Here is a 22,439-nt window from a genome sequence, read left to right on the forward strand (position 1 = left end):
TGAAGGAATGTTGAATTTTATCAAATGCTTTTTCTGAATTGATTGTAAAGATTATATGGGTTTTGTCCTTCATTCTGTTGATGTGATATATCGTATTTTTGGATTTGTGTATGTTGAACCCCTTCCTTGCATTTCTAGGATTAATCCCACTTGATCATGGTATATAATCTTTTTATGGGCTCTTGGGTTCATTTGCCAACATTTTATTGAGGATTTATGATTATATGTTCAACTGAGGTATTGTCCTGTAGTTTTCTTTTTCTGTTGTGTCCTTGTTCAGTTTTGGTATCAGAATAATGCTGGCCTCATAGAATAGTTTCAAAGAATTCCCTGCCTTTCAATTTTTTTGCAAGTCTGAAAAGAATTGGTGTTAGTTCTTCTTTAAAGGTTTGGTAGAATTCATGGGTGAAGCCCTCTGGTCCTGAGCATTTCTTCGTTGGGAGACTTTTTACTGTTGCTTCAATCTTGTTACTTGTTATTGGTGCGTTCAGATTTTCTATTTCTACCTGGTTCAATCTTCACAGGTTTTATGTGTCCAGGAACTTATGCATGTCCTTTAGGTTTTGCAATTTGTTGGCATAATAGTTGTTCACAATAGGCTTTAATGATCCTTTGTATTTTGTGGTGTTACTTGTAATGTCTCCTTTTCTGTTTTTTTAAATTTTATTTATTTGTGTGTTCTCTTTTTCTCAGTCTAGCTAAAGATTTGCTATTATGTTTACCTTTTCGTTTCATTAATTTTTGTCTCAAATTTACTTCTGCTCTGATCTTTATTATTTCTTTCCTTCTACTAATTTTGGATTTGGATTGTTTTTGCTAGAGATGTACCATTAGGTTGTTTATATGCAAAATTTCTACCTTTTTTTAGTGGCTGAGGATTTATTTTATTTTATTTTATTTTTTTTTGAGATGGAGTTTTGCTCTTGTTGCCCAAGATGGAGTGCAATGGTGCGATCTCAGCTCACTGCAACATCTGCCTCCCAGATTCAAGCAATTTTCCTGCCTTAGCCTCCCAAGTAGCTGGGATTACAGGCACCCACCACCATGGTTGGCTAATTTTTTGTATTTTTAGTAGAGACGGGGTTTCACCACGAAGGCCAGGCTGGTCGCGAACTCCTGACCTCAGGCGATCCACCCACCCCCCAGAGTGTTAGGCTTACAGGCGTGAGCCACCATGCCTGGCCTATTTTATTTTATTTTTAACTTTTGAGATGTAATCTCGCCCTGTTGCCCAGGCTGGAGTGTAGTGGCACGATCTTGGCTCACTGCAACCTGCACCTCCTGGACTCAAGTGATTCTTGTGCCTCAGCGTCCTGAGTAGCTGGGATTACAGGCATGTGCCACCATACCTGGCTAATTTTTGTATTTTTACTAGAGATGGGGTTTCCCAATGTTGGCCATCACACACACACACACACACACACACACACACAAAAGGCATTTTCATTTCTACCACATGGCTGGGCTTCAAATTTTTCAAACTTGTTCACTCTGCTTCCCTTTTAAATATAAATTCCAGTTTCAGGTCATTTCTTTGCTTATGCATAAGAGCATAGGTTGTTAGAAGCAGCCAGATTACATCCTGAATGCTTTGCTGCTTAGAAATTTTTTTCACCAGATATCATCACTCTCAAGTTCAAAGTTCCACAGGTCCCCAGAGCAGTGGCACAATGCCTCCAGACTCTTTGCTAAAGCATAACAAAAGTGACCTTTACTCTAGTTCTCAAAAAGTTTTGTATTTTCATCTGAGACCTCTTTAGCTGGGACTTCATTGTTCATATTATTATCAGCATTTTGGACACAACCATTCAACAAGTTTCTTGGAAGTTCCAAACTTTCCCTCATCTTCCTATCTTTTTTCTGAGCCCTCCAAACTGTTCCAACCTCTGCCACTTACCTAGTTCCAACGGTGCTTTCACATTTTCAATTATCTTTATAGCAATGCCCCACTTCTGATACCAATTTTCTGTATTAATCTGCTCTTGCACTGCTATAAAGAAGTATCTGAGACTGGATAATTTATAAAAAAAAAAAAGAGGTTTAATTGGCTCACAATTTTGCAGGCTGTACAGGAAGCATGGCTGGGAAAGCCTCAGGAAACTTACAAGCATGGTGGAAGACAAAGGGGAAGGAGGCACGCCTTACATGGCTAGAGCAGGAGGACGAGAGGGAGGGGAAGTGCTATACTCTTTTAAACGATCAGATCTCGTGAGAACTCTATCATGAGAACCACACTCAGGAGATTGTGTTAAGCCATTAGAAACCACCTCCATGATTCAATCAGCACTCACCAGGCTTCACTTCCAGCATTAGGTATTACATTTCAACATGAGATTTGGGTGGGGACACAGATCCAAGCCATATCATATGGGTCTAGACATTGATCCCTTTTTTCTTGGTTTTCTAATTTGTTGGTATATAGTTGCTCATAATAGTCTCTAATGATGCCTTGACTCTCTGCTATCAGTTATAATATCTTTAAAAAATTCTCTGACTTTATTTATTTGAATCTTCATTATTTTTTACTTTTTCTTTTTTGTTTGAAATGGAGTCTCGCTCTGTTGCCCAGGCTGGGGTGCAGTGGCGCTATCTCAACTCACTGCAACCTCCGCCTCTTGGGTTCAAGTGATTGTCCTGCCTCAGCCTCCCGAGTAGCTGGGATTACAGGTGTCGCCACCATGCCTGGATAATTTTTGTATTTTTAGTAGAGATGGGGTTTCACCCTGTTGGCCAGGCTGGTCTTGAACGCCTGGCCTTGTGATCTGCCCACCTTGGCCTCCCCTCCCAAAGTGCTGGGATTACAGGTGTGAGCCAGTGTGCCCGGCCTCTTTTTCACTTAGTGTGGCTAAAGGTTTTTTGATATAGTTTATGTTTGCAAAACACCAACTTTTAATTTCATTGATTTTTTTTGTAGTTTTAAATTTCAATTTTACTTATTTTTGCTCTGATCCGAATTCTTTCTTTTCCTCTACTAATTCTGCATTTCATTTGCTTTTGCCTTTCTCATTTGTTAAGATGCATCTTTAGGTTGCTTATTTGACATATTTCTACCTTTTTGATGTAGGTGTTTATTGTTTTAAATGTCCTTTTTTGTACTGCTCTTTCTGTATCATGGAGATTTTGATCTGTTGTCTTTTCACTTCCACATGTTTCATGAAATTTAAAAATTTCTTAATTTTTTCATTGGCCCACTGGTCATTCAGGAGCATATTTTTTACTTTCCATATGTTTGCTTAGTTTCCAAAGTTTTTCTTCATGTTTATTTCTAATTTTATTTCATTATGATCAGAGAAGATACTTGATATTATTTTAACTTTTTTGAACTTTTTGAGACTTGTTTTGTGGTCTAACTTAAGATCTATCCTGGAGAATATTCTGGGCACTGATAAGAAGAATGTGTATTCTGGGGCTGTTGGATGGAATGTTTTTATAAATATCCATTTGTTCTATAGTGCAGATTAAGTCTGATGTTTCTTTGTTGATTTTCTCCCTGGATGAATACCCCAGGGCTAAAAGTGAGGTTTTGAAGTCCCCAGCTATTATTCTATAGGCATCTATCCTTTTTAGTTTTAATAATGTTTGTTTTACATATCTGAGTGCTCCAGCATTGGGTGCATATATATTTACAATTGTTATATCCTGTTGCTGAACTGACTCCTTTGACATTATATAATGACCTTCGTCTCTTTTTATAGTTTTTATCTTGAATCCTGTTTATTTATGCATAACTACTCTTGCTCTCGTTTGGTTTTCATTTGTATGGAATATCTTTTTCTTTTTTTAAAAATTTTACTTTAAGTTCTGGGATATAAATGCAGAATGTGTAGGTTTGGTACATAGGTATACGTGTGCCATGGTGGTTTGCTGCACCTGTCAACCCATCATCTAGGTTTTAAGCCGTGCATGCATTAGCTATTTGTCCTAATGCTCTTCCTCCCTTTCCCCTCCACCCCACAATTGGCCCTGGTGTGTGTTCCGGAATATCTTTTTCTATTTTATTTTATTTTTTTTGGTCTGCATATCTTTATGGATGAGGTTAGCTTATTGTTTTTGTTTTTTTAATCCATTCATCCACTTTGTCTTTTATTGGGAATTTAGTCCATTTATATTCAGTGTTATAGTTATAAGGTACAGACTTACTACTGCCATTTTGTTATTTATTTCTGGTTGTTTTGTTGGTCCTCTCTTTCTTCCTTCCTTCTTGTCTTCCTTTGTGTAAAAGTGACTTTTTCTGACAATGTTTTAATTTATTATTTAAAACTTTTTTTGGGCTGGGCGCGGTGCCCCACGCCTGTAATCCCAGCACATTGGCAGGCAGAGGGGGGCAGATCATGAGGTCAGGAGATCGAGACCATCCTGGCTAACACGGTGAAACCCCATCTCTACTAAAAAATACAAAAAAATTTAGCTGGGCATGGCAGTGGGTGCCTGTAGTCCCAGCTACTCGGGGGCTGAGGCAGGAGAATGGCATGAACCCGGGAGGCAGAGCGTGCAGTGAGCTGAGATCATGCCACTGCACTCCAGCCTGGGCGACCGAGCAAGACTCTGTCTCAAAAACAAACAAACAAACAAAAAAACCCAACTTTTTTTGTATCTGTTACAGGTTTTTGTTTTGTGGTTACTGTGAGGCTTGCAAATAACATAACCAATTATTTTAAGTAGATGACAGCTTAACTCTGATTACAATGAAAATAAAAAAGAAATCAGCAAAAAGAAAACAAAAAAACCCCCAAAACTACACCTTAACCCCATTTCTTCACTTTGTCACTTTTTTTTTTTTTTTTTTTTTGAGATGGAGTCTCACTCTGTCACCCTGGCTGGAGTACAGGGGCGTGATCTCGGCTCACTGCAACCTCTGCCTCCCAGGTTCAAGTGATTCTCCTGCCTCAGCCTCTCAAGTAGCTGGGACTACAGGCACATGCCACCACACCCGGCAATTTTTTTTTTTTGTATTTTTAGTAGAGATGGGGTTTCACCATGTTAGCCAGGATAGTCTCGATCTCCTGACCTCGTGATCTTCCTGCCTTGTCCTCCCAAAGTGCTAGGATTACAGGCTTGAGCCACCATGCCCGGCTGCTTTGTCACTTTTGATTGTCTCTGTTTATATCTTTTTATGCTCAGAAAGTTGTTTCAGTTACTATTTTTGATAGGTTTGACTTTTAATCTTCCTACTAAGATATGAGTGTTTTAACACTATAGTTACAGTGTTAGAGTATTCTGTATTCATCTGTTCATTTACCACTACCAGTGAGTTCTGTACTACCAAGTGATACATATTTTTTACATTAATGTGCTTTTCTTTCAGATTGAAGAACTCTCTTTAGCATTTTTTGCAAGACAAGTCTGGTGTTGATGAAACCCCTCAGCTGTGTTTGTCTGGGAAAGTATTTCTCTTTCATGTTTGAAGGATAATTTTACTGGAAATAATATTCTAGTTCAAAAGTTGTTTTTCTTCAACACTTTGAATATGTCATCCCCCTCTTTCTTGGCCTCTAAGTTTCCTGCGGAGTTGTCTCCTGCCAGACATATTGGAGTCCCTTTGTATGTTCTTTGCTTCTTTTCTTTTTCTGCTTTCAGAATACTTTCTTTATCCTTGACCTTCGAGAGTTTGATTAATATATTAATTGAGTTAATCTTATTTGGGTTGAATCCTTTTGGTGTTGTGTGATCTTCTTATACCTTAATATTTGTATCTTTTCTTAGGTTTGGAAAGTTTTCTATCAGTATTTCACTGAATAAACTTTCTACCCTGATCTCTCTATCTCTACATCCTCTTTAAAGCCAATAACTCTTAGATTTGCCCCTTTTAGGCTATTTTCTAGATCTTGTAGAGAGGCTTCATTCTTTTTAAATTATTTTTCTTTTCTCTCCTCTGACTGTGTATTTTTATATAGCCTGTCTTCAGGTTCACTATTTATTTTTCTTGATCGATTCTGCTGTTGAGAGACTCTGAGACATTTTTGAGTTTGTCAGTTGAATTTTTCATCTGCAGAATTTCTGTTTGAAATTTCAAAAGCTATTTTAATCTCTGTTAAATTTCTCTGATAGAATAATGAATTTCTTCTCTGTGTTATCTTTAAGTTTGTTGAGCTTCCTCAAGACAGCTCTTTTGAATTCTCTGTCTGAAAGGACATACATCTCTATCTTTCTGGGATTGGTCACTGGTATCTTCTGTAGTTCATTTAATGAGGTCATGTTTTCCTGGATACTCTTGATGCTTGTGGACATTCATCACTTATGGGCATTGACAAATTAGATATTTATTTGTCTGTGTAGTCTGGGCTTGTTTGTACCCTTCATTCTTGAGAAGGCTTTTCATGTATTCAAATCGCGTTGAGTGTGTTGTGCTCTAAGCCTGTGGGCCTTATGGGCATATTGGCACAAGGAGGTGCTCTAAGCCCAGGAATGCTGCAATTCTTCCTGACATCTAGAGGCACTGCCTTGACAAGTTTGGGTAAGGTAAAGGAGAATTCCCTGGGTTGTCAGGCAAAGTCCTCTTGATGTCTTCCCTTTACTCCTCCCAGTCAGAAGTAGTCTCTCTCCATACTGGGCTGCCTAGAGCACTTCCATGGCTTCCACAGCTGGCACTGTGCTGGATCACACCTGAAGCCTGTATAATACTGGATCTTGCCTGGTTACTGCTGATGTTTATTCAAGGCCCAAGGGATCTTTAGTGAGCAGGTGAATCCTGCCAAGACTGGGTTCTTCTCTTCAGGGCAGTGGATTCCCTCTGAATGAGGGTGGGTCCAGGAACTAAGTCCTGGAATTGACAGCTTCAGGAATCTCCTTGGTGCTTTACTTTGGCTGAGCTGGTACCCAAATTGCAAGACAGTCTTCTGTACTCTTCCCCCTTCTTTCCTTAAGCTAAAGGAATCTCTCCCCAAGTTGCACTTCCTGGAATTGGGTGCAATGTGATCAGGCACTCCCCTGGCTGCCACAGCTGGTGTCACACTTGTTCACACATCCCAAGTCTACTGCCTCCAAGGACGGTGCAGTACCAGGGCTTGACCGAGGACTGCGGTACTTGTGGCCTGACAGCCACTTAAGCTTATTCTGGGCACCAGGCCACTTTAATTAGCCAGAGGTGAGGTTGGTTGGGACTCAGGTTCCTCCTGCTGAGATTGAGAATTCTGTCTTGCCCAGGGCTGATCTAAATGCTCCCTCCTTGGGTGCTAGCAGAATTCTGCTCTGTTTTGTGTTTTGCTGTAACATGGCTGCACTGAGTTCCAGTGCGAAGACCCACACTCACTGCACCCTCCCTCCCCCAAACACAGTTTCTCTGTCCATGCTGGGAGGGATCCTGTAGGCAATGCAAGACTGTCTTTCCTGTCCTCTTCAATTCCTCTATCCCCGATGTTATGTTAAAACCAGGTACTGTGATTTTCAGGTACTCACCTGAATTTTCTGGGTTCTTATGAAGGTGTTTATTGCATAGATAGTTGCTCAATTTGGTGTAAGATCATGGAAGGGTTCTATTTGACCATCTTGCTCTGCTTCCCTTTATTTTTATTTACTGTTAAAACCTGGCTCATGGTCAGTTTTTTCCTGTATGTAAACTTTCTTGAGGTGCTTTTGTTTTATATATTAGCAATGATTAAAAAAGCTTTCTCTTTTTTCTAGGAGAGCATATAGATTATTGTGGATATTCTGTTCTTCCTATGGCTGTAGAACAAGATGTGCTAATAGCTGTAGAACCTGTGAAAACGTACACTCTCCAACTGGCCAATACGAATCCCTTGTATCCGTGAGTATTTAAAATTGCTAGTGTGTGTGTGTATGTATGGTTCTGTTTGTACCCAAATGAACTCTTTAGGAGACATCAAATTTATAACAAGTCATTTAATGTATTGATATTTTGTACCTGACATTAAAAGAATTCTAAGGCCATTATTTATTGTTTGTTCATTTTGTTCATTTGTCAATTCATTTAAGGAATATTTACCAAAGACCTACCATGTGCTAGACATAGTCTTAGATACCAGGTGATACAAAGATAAATAACTCTGTCCTTGTCCGATAGGTACTTATCATCTATTGATCTAATTATCTCCAGCAAAGTAAGGTCTGATGTTTTCCTATGTTACTATGGCACCTTCTAAGTATCTTGTCATAGCATCTTATTATGCTGTATTATTATTATCTGTTTATTTACCTGTGTCACCCAGTAGACTGTAAACTCTGTGACTTCAGGCCCTGTTGCCTCTCTTCTTCAATGCCCTAGCATATAAAACAGAGTCTGGTGCCTAATAGAGGTAAGTTTCTAGTACATATGCTTTATCAAGTTAACAAAGTCTTTAAAAAAAATCTTAGTTTGCTAAGATTAAAAAAGTTTACTAACAGGTATTGAATTTAATTAAATGTCTATTTAGAATTGAAGATCAGTTTTTTTAAAATATGGTGAATTAGTCTGATGAATTTTCTAATGTTGAGCCCTTTTTGCATTTCTGGGTTAAACTCTACTTGCTTCTAATGTATTAGAATGGATTTGACTTGTTAATTACAGAAAAAGATTTTGGCTTATATTTGGCATATTATATGTTTGGCTTGTTCATTTGTTAGTTTATCTGCAATAACATTCATGTATTCGGAAAATATTTTTGATAAGACTCTATACCAGTTTGTGCAAGACATAGAAGTTTTTTACTTTTATATGGAACTTACTGTAGAAGATCTTTTTTCTCCTTTTCATTTCGCATGTCTGATAGTATATCTTGTGTGCATTTTGGACCCTTGAAAAGCTCACATTATCTCAAACATATTTTCGTGTCATTGTTTATGAACAGTTAAAAATCGGTGCATAATATTTTGTCATCTTGATTTAGTAAAATTTACTTAATCATTCCCACAATAATGACTATGTGGTTTCAGTTTTGTTTTTCACAAAAGTAGATCCTGAGACAGACCTGGATGAAGGTAGTATATTTGAGAAATGGTCCCAGGAGCAGTAGGAAAGAGCATGAAGAATGAGTTGGGCAATTAGAGGTGAATTATCAAGACATTTAGTCCCTGCTAGAGGCAGGAGGCTTGATTCTACCAGGACCCCTAGGAAGCATGCAGTATGTCTCCTAGAATTGTCCATTTGTTTTAGCATTCATTGTGTAGGTATATCTTAATTTGTTTATCTGTTTACCAATAATGACATTTAGATCATTCCCAGTTTTTGCCTGTATGAATAATACTGCTACAAATATCTATGTACAAATATATGTGTGGACATATGTTTCATTTCTCTTGGGTAAATACCTATGATTGGAGTGTCTGGTTTGCCATTTATTTATTGAGACAGGGTCTCACCCTGTTGCTCAGCCTGGAGTGTAGTGGGGCAATCTCGGCTCAACTCAACCTCTGCCTCCCGGCTTCAAGAGATTCTCCCACTTCAGTCTCTGGAGTAGCTGGGACTGCAGGCACATGCCATCACACCTGGCTAATTTTTGTATTTTTTAGTAGAGATGGGATTTCACCATGTTGACCAGGCTGGTCTTGAACTACTGACCTCAAGTGATCCACCTGCATCAACCTCCTAAAGTGCTGGGATTACAGGTTTGAGCTACTGCATCCATCCTAGTTTGCCTTTGATATGGTTTGGTGGTGTCCCCACCCAAATCTCATCTTGAATTGTAACTCCCACAATTCCCATGTGTCCTGGGAGGAACCTGGTGGGAGGTAATTGAATCATGGGGACGGGTCTTTCCCATGCTGTTCTTGTGATAATGAATCAGTCTCATGAGATCTGATGGTTTTAAAAATGGGAGTTTCCCTGCACAAGCTCTCTTTTTGCTCGCCACCATCCATATAAGATGTGACTTGCTCCTCCTTGCCTTCTGCCATGATTGTGAGGCTCCTGCAGCCATGTGGAACTGTAAGTCCATTAAACCTCTTGCTTTTGTAAATTGCTCAGTCTCAAGTATGTCTTTATCAGCAGCATGAAAATGAACTAATATAGCCTTTTAAAGAAATTTTCTGGCTGGGCATGGTGGTTCATGCTTGTAATCCCAGCATTTTGGGAGGCTGAGGTGGATGGTTTGCTTGAGCCTGGGAGTTCGAGACCAGCCTGGGCAGCATGGAAAAAGCTTGTCTCCACTAAGAATACAAAACAATTAGTTGGGCATTGTGGCATGCACCTGTAATCCCAGCTACTCAGGAGGCTGACACAGGAGAATCGCTTGAACCTGGGAGGTGGAGGTTGCAGTGAGCCAAGATTGTGCCACTGCACTCCACACTCCAGCCAGGGTGACAGAGCGAGACTGTCTCAAAAAAAAAAAGAAAAAAAAAAAGAAAGATATTTTCTGCTTGCCAAAGTTGTATAATTTTACATTCTCACCAGTGGTGTTACTAACATGTCTTAAAATTTTAGCTATTCTCATAAATGTGTAGTAGCATATTTCAAGTTTTTAAATTTCTCTGATTAATGATGTTGAACATCTTTTCATCTACTTATTTGCTACCTAGATGTATTCTTTGTTGAAGGGTCTTCTCAAATCATTTCCCTATTTTTGAGTTTCTTATAGATACAAGTCTTTTTTTTTTTTTTTTTTTTTGAGACAGAGTCTTGCTCTGTCATTTATGTGTTGGGACATTACAGGTCCTTTCTTCTAGCTATTTTGAAATATAGAATACATGGTTGTTAACTATAGTCCCCCTACTCTGCTATAGACCATTAAAACTTATTCCTTCTATCTAACTGTATGTTTTTACCTATTTGCCAACCTCTTTTTATCCCCCATTCACTGACCATTCCTCACCTCTATTATCTATCATTCTACCCTGTACCTTCATGAGATCAATTTTTTAAGTTCCCACATATGAGTGAGAATATCTGATGTTTGTTTTTCTGTACCTGGCTTATTCCATCCACATTGCTGCAAATGACATGATTTTTTTTTTTATGGCTGAATAGTATTCCATTGTGTATATATATATTTTCTTTATTTATTCACCTGTTGGTGGGCACTTAGGTTGATTCCCTATCTTTGCTATTGTGAATGGTACTGGAATAAACATGGAGTGCTGGTATTCCCTTGGTATACTGATATACTGCGTATACTGATATTATACGAAGTATTAGGGTTGCTGGATCATATGGTAGTTGTGTTTTTAGTGGTCTGAGAAATCTCCCTACTGTTTTCTATAATGGCTGCACTAATTTACACTCCCACCAACAGTGTATAAGTGTTTCCTTTTTTCTGTGTCCTTACCAGCATCTGTTATCTTTTGTCTTATTAGTAATAGCCATTCTAACTTGGGTAAGATGATGTCTCATTGTGGTTTTGATTTCCATTTTGCTGATGATTAGTGATGGTAAGCAGTTTTCATATACCTATCTGCCATATGTATGTATGTCTTTGGAAAAATGTCTCTTCATGTTATTTGTCCACTTTTAAATGGGATTATTACTAGTTTTTACTATTGAGTGTTTTGAGTTCCTTGTATATTTTGGATATTAGTTCCTTGCTGGATGAATAGTTTGCAAATATTTTCTCCCATTCAACATGTTGTCTCCCCACTCTGTTGATTGCTTCCTACATGGGCAGAAGCTTTTTAGTTTAAAATAGTTTTATTTATCTATTTTTGTTTTGTTTTTCTGTACTTTTGAGATCTTAGCCATAAAATCTTTGGCTATATCCTAAAGTGTTTCCCCTATATTTCTTTCTAGTAGTTTTATAGTTGTAGGTGTTATGTTTAAGTCTTTAACCTATCTTGGATTGAATTTTGTATATGGTGAGAAATAAGGGTTCAATTCATTCTTCTGCACATGGGTATTGAGTTTTCCCAGCACCATTTATTCAAGAGGGTGTTCTTTCCTGAATGTATTTTCTTGGTACCTTTGTTGAAAATGAGTTTGCTGGCCGGGCGCGGTGGCTCATGCCTACAATCCCTGCACTTTGGGAGGCTGAGGCAGGCAGATCACCTGAGGTCAGGAGTTTGAGACCATCCTGGCCAACATGATGAAGCCCTGTCTCTATTAAAAATACAAAAAATTAGCTGGGCATGGTGGTGCGTGCCTATAATCTCAGCTACTCAGGAGGCTGAGGCAGGAGAATTGCTTGAACCCAGGAGGCGGAGGTTGCAGTGAGCCAAGATCATGCCACTGCACTCCAGCCTGGGCAACAAGAGCAAAAAACTCTGTCTCGAAAAAAATAAAAAAATTAAAAAAAAAAAAGAAAATGAGTTTGCTGTACATACATGGATGTATTTCTGGGTTCTCTCTTCTGTCCCATTAGTACTTGTATCTGTTTTGATACCAATACCTTGCTGTTTGGGTTTTTATAGCCTTGTAATATATTTTGAGGTCATGTAGTGTGATGCCTCTTGCTTTGTTCTTTTTCCTCAGGAGTGCTTTGGCTATTTGGGCTCTTTTTTTTGGTTTTATACATATTTTAGGATTTTTTTCTATTTTTGTGAAAATGACAGTAGTATTTTCATAGGGATTGCATTGAATTTGTAGACTGCTTTGGGGAGTATGTTCATTTTAACAATATTAATTTTTTCAATCCATGAACATGGGATGTCTTTTCATTTGTTTGTGTCCTCTTCAATTTCATTCATCAATGTTTTCTAGTTTTCCTTAGAGATCTTTCATCTCCTTGGTTAAATTTATTCTTAGGTTTTTTTTTTGTAGCTATTATAAACAGCATTTCTGGCTTAATTTCTTTCTCAGCTAGTTCATTATTGGTGTATTGAAATGCAAATTTTTGTATGTTGGTTTTTTTATACTGCAACTTTACTGAATTTATTTATCAGGTGTAAGAGTTTTTTTTGGAGTCTAGGTTTTTCTGGATATAAAATCATGTCACCTGTGAAACAGGACAATTTAACTTCCTCCATTTCAACTTGGATCCTTCTATTTTTATTCTTGCCTGATTATTCTGGCTAAGATTTCCAGTATTATGTTGACTAGGAGTAGGGATATTGGTCATCTTTGTTGGGTTCCAGGTTTTACAGGAAAGGCTTCAACTTTTCTTTATTTGATATGATGTTAGCTGTGGGTTTGTCATATGAGACTTTTATTGTGTTGTGGTGTATTTACTCTATGCCTGATAATTGAGAGTTTTTATCATGAAAGGATGTTGAATTTTATTACATGCTTTCTCTATGCCTATTGAGATGATTATATGGTTTCTGTCCTTTAGTCTACTGATGTGATGTGTCACATTTAGTGATTTGTGTTTCTTGAACACTCCTTGCATCCCTGGGATAAATCCCACTTGATCATGGTGTTTTATCTTTTTGATGTGCTGTTGGATTCAGTTTGCTGCAATTTTGTTGAAGATTTTTACATATATGTAAATAGGGATCTTGGCCTGCAGTTTTGGTTTTTGTTACACCTTTGTCTAATTTTAGCATCAGAGTGATGCTTGCCTTTTGGGACTAGGTTAATTCCCTTCTCTTCAATTTATTGGAATTGTTTGAAGAGGATTGGTATTTGTTCTTTGTAAGTTTGGTAGAATTTTTCAGTGAAGCTGTCCAGTCTTGGGCTTTTCTTTGTTGGAAGCCTTTTCATTTTACTGTTTCAATCTTGGTACTTGTTACTAGTCTGTTTATGTTTTTTGTTTCTTCCTGATTTAATCTTGGTATGTTGTGTGTTTAGGAATTTATCAATTTCCTTTAGGTTTTCTGGTTTGTTTGTGTATAGTATAGTTGTTTATAACAGTGTCTGATAAGCTTTTGTATTTCCATGGTATCAGTTGTAATGTTCCTTTTTTTATTCTGATTTTGTTTATTTGGGTCTTCTCACTTTTTTTCGTGGTTAATCTGGCTAGCGGTTTATCAATTTTGTTCTTCTTTTCAAATAATCAACTTTCCATTTTCTTGATTCTTTGTATTTTTTCAATAAAATAATTTCAACTTTTATTTTATATTCAGGGGTTACATGTGCAGGTTTGTTACTTGGATACATTTTGTAATGGTGATGTTTGGGGTAAAGATGATCCCATCACCCAGGTGGTTAACATAGCAGCCAATAGGCAGTTTTTCAGCCCACACTTCCTGCCTCCCTGCTGCCCCCGCCATTGCTTACTAGTCCTCAGTGTCTATTGTTCCCATCTTTATGTCCCTATGTACTCATATTTAGCTCCCACTTGTAAGTGAGAACATGCAGCAGTACTTGATTTTCTGTTCCTGTGTTAATTTGCTTAGGACTATAGCCTCCAGCTGCATCCATGCTGTTGCAAAGGATATGATTTCATCCTTTTTATGGCTGCATAGTATTCCCTGGTGTATGTATACCACAGTTTCTTTATCCAGCCCACCATTGATGGGCACCTGGGTTGATTCCATGTGTTTGCTATGGTAAATAGTGCTTCAATGAACATATGAGTGCATGTGTCTTTTTTTTTTAGAATAATTTATTTTCCTATGGGTATATACCCAGTAATGGGATTGCTGGGTTAAATGATAGTTCTGTTTTAAGTTCTGTGAGGAAACTCCAAACTGCTTTCCACAGTGGCTGAACTAATTTACACTCCCACCAAGAGTGTATAAGCATTCCTTTTTCTACACAGCCTTGCCAGCATCTGTTTCTTGTTGACGTTTACATAATAGCCATTCTGACCGGAGTGAGATGGTATCTCCTTGTGGTTTTGATTTGCATTTGTATGTCTTCCTTTGAGAAGTGTTTGTTCGTATACTTTGCCCATTTTTAAATGGGATTATTTGTTTTTTGCTTGTTGATTTGTTTACAGTTTTTACAGATTATGATATTAGATCTTTGTCGGATGCATAGTTTGTGAATATTTTCTCTCATTTTGTGAGTTATCTGTTTATTCTGTTGATAGTTTCTTTCGCTGTGCAGAAGCTCTTTAATTAGGTCTCATTTGTCAATTTTTGTTTTTATCACAGTTGCTTTTGGAGATTTAGCCATAAAATCTTTGCCAAATTCTAAGCATTTCCTAGGTTTTCTTCTAGGATTCATACAGCTTGAGGTCTTATATTTAAATCTTTCATCCATCTTGAATAAATTTTTGTATATGCTGAAAGATAGGGGTCCAGTTTCATTCTACTGCATGTGGCTAACCAGTTATACCAGCACCAATTATTGAATAGGGAGCCCTTCCTTCATTGCTTGTTTTTGTTGACTTTGTGGAAGATCAGATGGATGTAGGTGTTCAGCTTTATTTCTGGGTTTTCTATTCTGTTCTATAAGTCTATGTCTATGTATCTGTTTTTGTACCAATACTATGCTGTTTTGGTTACTATAGCCTTGTAGTATAATTTGAAGTTGGGTAATCTGACAACTCCATTTTTCCTTTTACTTTAGTTTTTTCACTGATTCTCCTCTGAGAGAACTGGTGTTCTTTTAACTGTGGTTTAAATGGAGGATAGTCAATTGGCTTCATTTCTGGTTGCTTTCAGAGGGCCAAGGCTCTGTACAGGATCTTTATTTGTGGCTAGATTCTTGCCCCTGGTTTCACAAGTGATGTATATTGGCAGATTATTTTTGGTGTTTTAATTTGGGCTGTGATCCAGTAAATGGTGCTTAAGAGTGGTGGCCAGCAGATAGGCTCTTAATCAGCTTCACAGCTTTTTTTGTATTTCAGTGCATTTGCAGTAGTGCTCTATAGTGGGGTAGGGGGAGACAGATGACCCTCTCAGCAGGTCTGTTCCTGAGCTTTGAGGAAGCCCCCTCTGATCACTGGCACTGATCCTGTCTTTTTTTTTAAATTAGGTCTTCTGGGCTGCAGGGCTCCCTCAGGCAGAGGCTATGACCTGCAGATAGGCCACACCATTCTTAGACTGGTCCTGTAGAGCAGGGTTCCCCAATCCCTGTTACTGCTTCATGGCCTGTTCAGAAGTGGGCCACACAGCAGGAGGTGAGCAGTGGGTGAGTGAGCATTATTACCACCTGAGCTCGGTCTCCCATCAGATCAGCAGTGGCATTAGACTGTCATAGAAGCATGAACCCTATTGTGGACTGCATGTGGGAGGGATCTAGGTTGCATGCTCCTTATGATAATCCAATGCCTGATGATCTGAGGTAGAACAGTTTCAACCTGAAACCATCCCCTCTTCCCCAACATACACCATCCATGGAAAAACTGTCTTCCACAAAACTGGTCCCTGTGCTAAAAAGGTTGGGGACTGCTGCTGTAGAGGGAGAGATGCCCTTCTCTGGTGCTGGCTTACAAGCCTGTGTGTTTCACTCCTCTCTGTCTTCTGAGGGTGTGAGCTCCTTCCCTGCTGTAGCACTGGCTACAGATCTTGGCTCAAGATTCCCAAGCTGCATGCTGCAGCCCTGAGCTGTTGGGACTGGCCCACAGCTCCATCTTTTGGCTCCCTTTGGCACAGCACCAACTGTGCTGGGGGATTCCAACTGCTTCCAGACCTCTGAGAAAGTACTCAGGCTGGCCTTTTGGTAAAGCACCCATACTGGGCAGTGGGGGCTGCACTGTACTCATGCTCCTGTTAGAGCAGCTGGGCAGAGGCCTTGGAAGGGGCTGGTGAGCAGGAGTGCCTGCAGAACAGACATGCCCCATTCCCACTGGAAAATCAGCCCTGTTCTCTTGACCCAGTGGTCAACTGGGGTTAGAGTTACTCAGAGGAAGAAGGGGAGCCTTGGGGGATGGACACCTATGGCTGTATTCTGCTGCGGCTGCCATGTGTGCCAAACCTCCATTCCATATAGGCTGGAGTACTTTTACTGCCTACTCTCCAGGCAGATCCCCTTGCCAGTTTAAATGTTTATGGGCGTCATAGGATCTCTTGTACCTAGGATTGGAAATCTGCAGCAAGAGTGGGTTGCCCCACTATCCCTTCACTAACCCCTCCCTCAGGAGGCTTTCAGGGCTGAGCATGAGCCCTAGCATTCAGCAACCCCACACAAGGTTCCCAGCTTCTTCTCTTTTCAGCCTCAGTGTCTGTGTTGCTTCTCTATCTACTCTTGGTGTTTTCTCTCTAAGATTTGCTCAAAGTTTGTTAGTTTACTTGATATTTAGTCTCGTTCAGTGGGAGTGGTGCTTCCTGGCTGTGTCTAGTCAGCCACCTTATCTGCTATCCCTCCAAAAGCTTTAACCCTTTATGTTTTTTTAGTGGCTACTTTATTTAGTTCTATTCTGATCTTCATTATTTCTTTCCTTCTACTATTTTTGGGTTTCGTTTTTTATTGCTTTTCTAATTCCCTGAGATGCATAATTAGGTTGCTTATTTGAACTCTTTCTTTTTAGATGTAGGCATTCATTGCTATGATCTTCTCTGTTGGCAGTGTTTTTAGTATATTCCATAGATTTTGGTATGTTGTGTTTCAGTTCTCATTTATTTGAATAAATTTTTTGATTTCTATGTTAATTTCTTCCTTGAGCTAGTGGTCATTCAGAATCATGCTGTTAAATTTCCTTGTATTTATACAGTATCACAAGTTCCTCTTTTTATTACTATCTAATTTTAATCCATTGTATCTAAGAAGATATTTGATACACACTGTCTAGTTTTATTCTGTTGTATCTAAGAAGATATTTGACATGATTTCCATTTAAAAAAATTTGTTGAGGCTTGTTATGTGTCCTAACATATGGTCTATCCTGGAGAATGTTTCATCTGCTGATGAGAAGAATGTATATTCTGTAGCTGCTGGATGAAATGTTTTGTAAATTTCTGTTAGGTCTATTTGGTCAGTAGTGCAGTCTAAATCCGGTGTTTCTTTTTAAATTTTCTGTTGTGATGATCTCTGTAATGTTGAGAGTGGGCTGTTGAAGTCCCCAAGTATTATTGTATTGTGCTCTCTTTCTCCCTTTAGTCATAATAATATTTGCTTTATATATCTGGGTGCTCTGTTGTTGAGTGCATATGTATTTAGAATTGTCATATCCTTTGCTAATTTGATCCCTTTGTCATTATATAATACCCCCTCTTTGTCTATTTTTACTTTTTTTGACTTAAAGTCTATTTTATCTGATATAAGCATGCTATTCCTGCTTGCTTTTGGTTTCTGTTTGCATGGAATATATTTTTTTCATTCCCTTACTTTCAATATATATGTATTTTTTTCAGATGAAAAGAGGTTTTATTTTTGTAGGGGGCTTATTATAGGGTCATGTTTTTAAATCAGTTATCCTAGTTTATATCTTTTAATTGGAAAATTTAATTGGTTTACATTCAATGTTATTATTGATATGGGAGGGCTTATTCATGTCATTTTGTTAATTGACTTCTGGTTGTTTTATGTATCTTTTTTTCTTTTTTTTATTTCTCTCTTGTTTGTTGTGGTTTGGTGGTGTTCTGTATTGGTAACATTTGAGTCCTTTCTCTTTCTTATTTATGAGTTTGCTCTACCAGTGGGCTTTATACTTTTATGTGTTTTCCTGTTGGTTTATATATTATCCCTTTGCTTCCAGGTATAGTACTCCCTTAAGCATTGCTTGTAGGTTCGGCCCATCCATGATAAATGTGCTCAGCTTTTGTTTTTCTGGGAAAGACTTCAGTTCTCCTTCATTTATGAAGGATGATTTTGTTGAGTATAGTATCCTTGGCTGCCAGTCTTTTTCTATCTACACTTTGAATATATCATCCCATTTTCTCAGGGCCTGTATGGTTTCTGCTGAGAAATCCACTGTTGTTTTTGTGGGGCTCCTTTATAAGTGTCTAGATGCTTTTCTTTTGCTGCTTTAAGAATTCTCTTGTTGTCTTTGACTTTTGACCACTTTGCTATAATGTGCCATGGAGAAGACCTTTTAAAGTCATATTTGTTTGGGGATCTCTGAGCTTCCTGTATCAGAATATGTAAATCTGTTACTGGACTGGGGAAGTTTTCAGCTATTATTTTGTTAAGTAGGTTTTCTATCCTTTTGGTTTTCTCTGCTTTCTTGAACACCAAAAATTCAAATATTTGGTTGCTTTATGATGCTTCATAAGTTACATAAGGTTTTTTCATTCTCTCTTATCCTTTTTTCCTTATATTTGTCTGACTGTGTTATTTCAAAAGAGCTATCTTCAGATACTGAAATTCTTTCTTCTGCTTGATCTAGTTTATTGTTGAAGCTTTCAAATGCATGTTTTATTTCATTTGGTGAATTGTTCTGTTCCAATATTTTTGTTTATTTTATGATATCCATTTGTTAAATTTCTTTTTCATATTCTAGAATTTTTTTCCGATTTCTTTGTATCTGTGTTCTCTTGTCTTTCACTGATTTTTTTTTTTTTTTTTGAGATGGAGTCTCAACCTGTTGCCCAGGCTGGAGTGCAGTGGCATCATGTTGGTTCACTACAGCCTCTGCATCCTGGGTTCAAGTGATTCTCATGCCTCAGCCTCCTGAGTAGTTGGGATTACAGGCACCCACCACCACACCTGGCTGATTTTTGTATTTTTAGTAGAGATGGTGTTTCACCATGTTGGCTGGGCTGGTCTAAAACTCCTGACCTCAAGTGATCTGCCTGCTTCAGCCTTCCAAAGTGCTGGGATTACAGGTGTGAACCACCACGCCGGGCTTCACTGAGCTTTTTAAATGTCATTACTTTGAATTCTATTTCTGGAATTTAATAAATTTCTTTGTCATTAGAATCTGTTGCTGGTGAATTGTTTTGCTTCTTCCAAGTTTTTGAATTTGCTTTTATAGACAATGACTTTTTCTCAAAGATGTACCTATGATATTGGTTGGGTTGGCATGTTGGCATTGATTCTTGGCACTTGTAGTCTCTGTATAATTCCTTTGGCCATAAACGGTATCACTGGTCTCTGATTTCCTCAGTGACTTAGGATATGGTTGTTGTTGGAGACTGTGGATCCTGGCAGTTGTAGCAGTGAGCTGGGTGAGTGGCTGGGTCCTTGGACCCCTGGGTATTTAGTGTCACCTGTATGATGGCAGTAGCAGTAGTAGAACAACACTCTGGCTCCTAAGCATTCTGCATTGTTGTTGGTGGCTGTTAGGCTGGGTGAGTTGGTCCCCCATGCCACAGGTGTTGCATGCAGGTGGAAGCTAGCTGTGGTAGTAGTAGTAGGTTGGGTGGGCTCATCTTTAGGTCCCTGGGAGAATGTTCAGGTGCCAATGGTGGTAGATTGGACACAGCCATTCTTAGTACCCTGGATGGTATGTTTAGGCATAGGGGTGGAGTCTGGCAGGGCGGGCCTATCTTTAGGCCTCCTGGTGGTGTATGCAAGTGGTAGGCAGTAGTAGAGTGAACCAAGCCACCTAGTGGAATGCCCAGGTGGTGGTAGCAGTGGCTGTGCTGTGGCCCAGCTGCGGGGGAGAGTGGGGTTGCTTTCACTGGCAGCAGTCATAGACAATTGGCTGGGGAGCATGCACTTTGGCTCCAGGTGGTGGCTGCAGGTGGGGTAGCCTTTCCTCGGGGCACTTGAAAATGTATGGTGGCTCTGCTGCTACGAATACCAGGGTTCTGCCAGTGGCTCATGGTTTGGCCCCAGCAGTGCAATGGAAGTTGCTATGAGTGAGGGAGTCTGTATTTAGGGCTCCTGAAAATACACAGCAGCCCCACTGCTGGGAGTATTGTAGTTATTGCCAGTGGCTTACATTTTGGCTCTGACAACAGCAGTTAGCACTCGTGGTGTCTGTGGGTAGGGGATATCAGAGAGATTGCAAGGATGTGGAGACAGGAGCTGTTGATCCCCATGGCAGGATGCGGTCTAGTAGAGTCTGGGATCTCAGGATAGTGATGTGCAAGTTGTTTAGGACTTGGGGGTGTGTGGAACCCAGCATGAATTTCCTCTTTGGAGCAATGCCATCATGTGATCTCCAAGTAGTTCCTCTGTCAGTTGCATGGTCCTGAAGGGTTGAGGGGCTCTCCTATGGCTAGGATTGCAGGAGTCCTTGATAGTAATGTGGACCACTTGGGGTGTTTCTCTTGCCCTTTACCCACACTGAAGAGCCTCTCCAGGCTCCCAGCTGATTCTGGCTGCCCTGATTTCCTCTCCTTCCTTGCCTTAGGTGTTTCTTGTCACTTCTTGTTGAATTCAGTGTTCTCTGTTACATGATTTATTCTAACTATGATTGTCAACTTGTTATTTTGGTTCTTCTTTATGGAGGAGGCAAGTACCAGATGCCTACAGGCATTCTTCTGTGCCTCCGACTTCATATTTTTTTTGATGCTACTCTTATTATAAATGGTCTACCCCAGATCCAGACACACACAGGTGTCTTATAATGGTCTACCTACCCCAGGTCCAGATACACACAGAGTAGACACTGGGCAGATGTTTCTTTGAAGAACAAGTAAATGAATAAAATATGTAAGTGGAAAGTATTAATGTAATAATAGGTCATGTCTGCTCATTTTCAGGATTCTTTTCTCAGAATTCTACAAACATGGAAGTGGGGGTAGAGAAAGCAAATGGATAATGTAATGCAGGGTTGAGAATTGGTGGGAAAATGAGTGTCTGGTTTTGAACCTCAGGAAAAGGCTAGGTAGAGAGGTGAGGTAGGGATGCGGGAAACAGCAAAGATCAGTAACTAATCAAAAAGCAGTTTTTTTTTGTTTTTTCTGACAAACTTAAGCTATACTTCTAATTCTGTGGGAGCTGGCACTTTTCAGTTTGTATTAGTCCATTCTTACACTGCTATAAAGAAATACCTGGGACTGGGTAATTTATAAATAAAAGAGATATAATTGGCTCATGATTCTCTACAGGATGTACAGGAAGCATGGCTGGGGAGGCCTCAGGCAAATTACAAACATGGTGGAAAGCAAAGGAGAAGCAGGCATGTCTTACATGAGTGGAGCAGGAGGAAGAGGGCTGGGGGCAGCTACACACTTTTTACACAACCAAGTCAAGTGAGAACTGTATCACGAGAAGAGTACCAAAGGGGGAAATCCACCTCTGTGATCCAATCACTTTCCACCAGGCCCCACTTCCAAAACTGGGGATTATAATTTGACATGAGATTTGGGCAGGGACACAAATCCAAACCATATTATTCTGCCCCTGGCCCCTCCCAAGTCTCATGTGCTCACATTCCAAAATTCAGTCATCCCTTCTTAACAGTCCTCAGAGTCTTAACTCATTCCAGCATTAACTTACAAGTCCACAGTCCAAAATCTCATGAGACAAGGCAAGTTCCTTCTGCCTATAAGCCTGTAAACTAAAAAATGGATTAGTTATTACTTCAAACATACAATGAGGGTACAGGCACTGGTTAAATACTTCTTTTCCAAAAGGGAGAAATCAGCCAAAAGAAAGTGGCTACAGGCCCCATGTAAGTTTGAAACCCAGCAAGGGAGTCATTAAATCTTAAAGTTTCAAATAATCTCCTTTGACTCCACATCTCACTTCCAGGGCCCACTGGGGCAAGGGGTGGGCTCCAAAGGTTGGGAAGCTCCACCCCTGAGGCTTTGCAAAGTAAAGCCCCTGAGGCTGCTTTCATGAGCTAATATTCATGCACCTGTGGCTTTTACATGTGCATGGTGCAAGCTCCTGGTTGATCTACCATTCTGCAGTCTCAAAGACAATGGCCCTCTTCTCACAGCTCCACTAGGTAGTGCCCCAGTGGGGGCTCTGT

The 22,439-nt window shown here is 39.4% G+C and overlaps 1 protein-coding gene across 6 annotated transcripts in view; it reads left to right on the plus strand.

Annotated features, from left to right (window-relative positions):
* The window catches only part of GALK2 (galactokinase 2), a 182,166-nt gene that overhangs the window by 58,102 nt on the left and 101,625 nt on the right, over positions 1-22,439 (plus strand). For 4 of the 6 annotated variants that reach the window (XM_054451218.2, XM_054451215.2, XM_063652214.1 and 1 more), the window contains one exon: positions 7,621-7,744. In XM_054451218.2, coding sequence (XP_054307193.1) covers positions 7,621-7,744 — 124 coding nt within the window. Of the gene's footprint in view, positions 1-7,620; positions 7,745-22,439 lie in introns of those variants that run through there. The other 2 variants (XM_054451220.2, XM_063652215.1) reach the window with 1 other exon arrangement.

Source organism: Pongo pygmaeus, chromosome 16, assembly GCF_028885625.2.
Source record: "Pongo pygmaeus isolate AG05252 chromosome 16, NHGRI_mPonPyg2-v2.0_pri, whole genome shotgun sequence".
Lineage (NCBI taxonomy): Eukaryota > Metazoa > Chordata > Mammalia > Primates > Hominidae > Pongo > Pongo pygmaeus.